The 2,742-nt window shown below is 46.4% G+C and overlaps 1 protein-coding gene across 1 annotated transcript in view; it reads left to right on the top strand.

Moving 5' to 3' along the window:
• The window catches only part of LOC122546623 (protein C-ets-1-like), a gene marked incomplete at its 5' end in the record, with an annotated part of 11,550 nt that extends 9,156 nt beyond the window's left edge, over positions 1-2,394 (top strand). Inside the window, one exon of the mRNA XM_043685298.1 lies at positions 2,109-2,394. Within this exon, the coding sequence (XP_043541233.1) occupies positions 2,109-2,365 (257 nt within the window). The remainder of the gene's footprint in view (positions 1-2,108) is intronic.
• Positions 2,395-2,742: the final 348 nt, after the last annotated feature.

Below are 2,742 nucleotides of genomic sequence, written 5' to 3' on the forward strand. Positions count from 1 at the left end.
TCTCTCCCTCCCTCCCTGCCTCCCTCTCTCCCTCCCTCCATCTCTCCCTCCCTCCCTGCCTCCCTCTCTCCCTCCATCCCTCCCTCCCTGCCTCCCTGCATATTGTAGCTGGGACACACTGCTGCTTCTGGGCGTCGGTGTGCAGAGGGAGGGGCTGCTTGCTGGCTGTGTCCCTGTGAAATACCGTGGACATGTCGCCAGATTAAGACGACTCCATAAACGTTTTTTATGTTTCAGTTTTTGATGTTATTAAAGGTGAGAATTACATAGAGAATGAAAAGTTAGACAGCATGAAGGGACATCAGAAGACACAACAAAGAGACAGGAATAAATTAGGTTATCATAGAATCCCTACAGTGTGGAAGTGGGCCATTTGGCCCATCAAATCCATAACGGCCCTCCTAATGAACATCTCACATGGATTCACCCTCTACCCTATCCCTGCAACCCTGCGGACCCCATGGATAATCCACCCTAACGTGCACATCCCTGGGCACTATGGAAAATTCCCCATGGCCAATCCACCCTAACCTGCACATCCCTGGGCACTATGGGACAATTTCCCGCGGCCAATCCACCCTAACCTGCACATCCCTGGGACATTTTGGAACAATTTCCAATGACCAATCCACCCTAAACTGCACGTCCCTGGACACCACGGGACAATTTCCCATGACCATTCTGCCCTGACCTGCACACTTCTGGGAGTGTGGGAGGAAACCGGAGCACCCGGAGGAAACCCACGCAGACACGGGGAGAATGTGCAAACTCCACCCAGACAGTCCCACCGAGGGTGAGGTTGAATCCAGGTTCCTGGCTGTGAGGCAGCAGTGCTAACCACTGAGCCACCATGCAGGTTAGTTAGGCCTTAAAACCCTGCTCCACCATTCGATCACTGCATTCGGGCCGCATGTGATCTGTCTAAATCTGTCTAGATTATGAATTTAAAAATCTACATCATCTGTGGAAATATTTGAGTGCTGTGTGTGATTCTCGACGTGATTATGTTATGACCAAGGGTAAACTCTTCTGCTTAATTTAAAACTAGCAGCACACGGAAAATTTATCAAAACTTTGAGTGGCTAAGATCTATCTAAAGGAAAAATTAACAGCTTTGTTTCTTAAAGTACAACAGAGAATAATTAACTAATCACTATGTACAATTCTTTCCCTAACCTATCTTTTGTCTCCCCTTCTAAACTTGTCTGATAAAACTCCCAATTAAGATTTTCGAAACACTTATTATCCCAAAACCAGGCAGCTGTAGGTTCTTGTCTATGGAGCTTCCTGTGTCTTCTTTTCTCCTTGTTAGGAATTTCTGTGTCACAGTTTATTGATCGAAAAGGGACTTTTAACAGATTTATATTCAAGCAGTCTGTTACATGCTAGGACTTGGCAGTTCTCCTCTCAATTGTTCAATCCCCCCCCCCCCCCCCCCAGTCTCGTACCCCTAGAGCATCAGATTGTGTCATTGGCTTTTTTGATTGTCTATATACTCAATTCAAACTTGATTGAAAATTGGTATGTTTTCAGGGTATAATTTAAACAGATTGGCCGAATTCGAATTTATTTTATGTCTCCAGGCTTCAAACTAGTGTGAACCTTTTCCCGCGTATGGAGTCGGGTATTACAAGGGGGCATAGCTTTAAATTAAGGGGGGGTAGATATAGGACTGAAGTTAGGGGTAGGTTCTTCACTCAGCGAGTCGTAAGTTCATGGAATGCCCTGCCAGTAGCAGTGGTGGACTCTCCCTCTTTATGGGCATTTAAGCGGGCATTGGATAGGTATATGGAGGATAGTGGGTTAGTATAGGTTAGGTGGGCTTGGATCGGCGCAACATCGAGGGCCAAAGGGCCTGTACTGCGCTGTATTCTTCTATGTTCTATGTTCTATAAACTAATCGAGTTGTTTGACCCAGTGTTACATTGTTGCCTTGTATCCAGTAGTTCTGCTGCTTTTAACTCTCTTAAAGATGCACTCACATCTTCATAACAATTATGAATTAAGGTGGATGGGAGAGATTATCTGGACATCAGGCTCCAGGCTCCAGTCCCCTTTCTCAAGCACAGAAGGAAATGTGAAATGAGACGATTCCTTTGGTATTTCAGAGAGCTCAGAGTTGGGTGTCAATCTCAGCTTGTACTGGGAGAGGTATTTATCCATCGACAGCCTGACTGGATTGCCATCTTACCGAGATGTTTCTGCAGAACCAAGACAGCACCAAGCTCCACAAAAAGCCCTCGGCTGCAGGAAGCGCCCTGGGGCCTTGCGAGATAGCCCAGCCTGCCGGCCAATCCTGACCGAATACACAGGTAAGGGCCATCACATCCTCCCGCTCAGCCCCACCCCATGGACAGTACGATGAGGAGGCACCTGGCCCCCAAAGCCCAGGCTGATGTTCTGGGGACTCGGGTACAAATCCCACCATGGCAGAGAGGGTGCAATCTGAATTCAGTAAAATCTGGAATGATTATTGACTGTGTCTCTGTGAAATACTGTGGACATATCTCTAGGTTAAGACTACTCCATAAATGTTTTCTATGTCCCAATGTTGATGTTACTTCCAACATTAGGCTGAGAATTATATGGCTAATTAAAAGTTAGATAGGATGAGGAGACATCAAATATACATAGAGACAAGGATAAATTAGGTGATCCTAGAATCCCGACAGTGTGGAAGTCTAATGGTGATCACTGACTGTGGCAAAGCCCCATCTGGTTCACTAATCCCTTTTAGGGAAG

The sequence above is a fragment of the Chiloscyllium plagiosum genome, unplaced genomic scaffold (assembly GCF_004010195.1).
Source record: "Chiloscyllium plagiosum isolate BGI_BamShark_2017 unplaced genomic scaffold, ASM401019v2 scaf_87366, whole genome shotgun sequence".
In the NCBI taxonomy this organism is placed as follows: Eukaryota; Metazoa; Chordata; class Chondrichthyes; order Orectolobiformes; family Hemiscylliidae; genus Chiloscyllium; species Chiloscyllium plagiosum.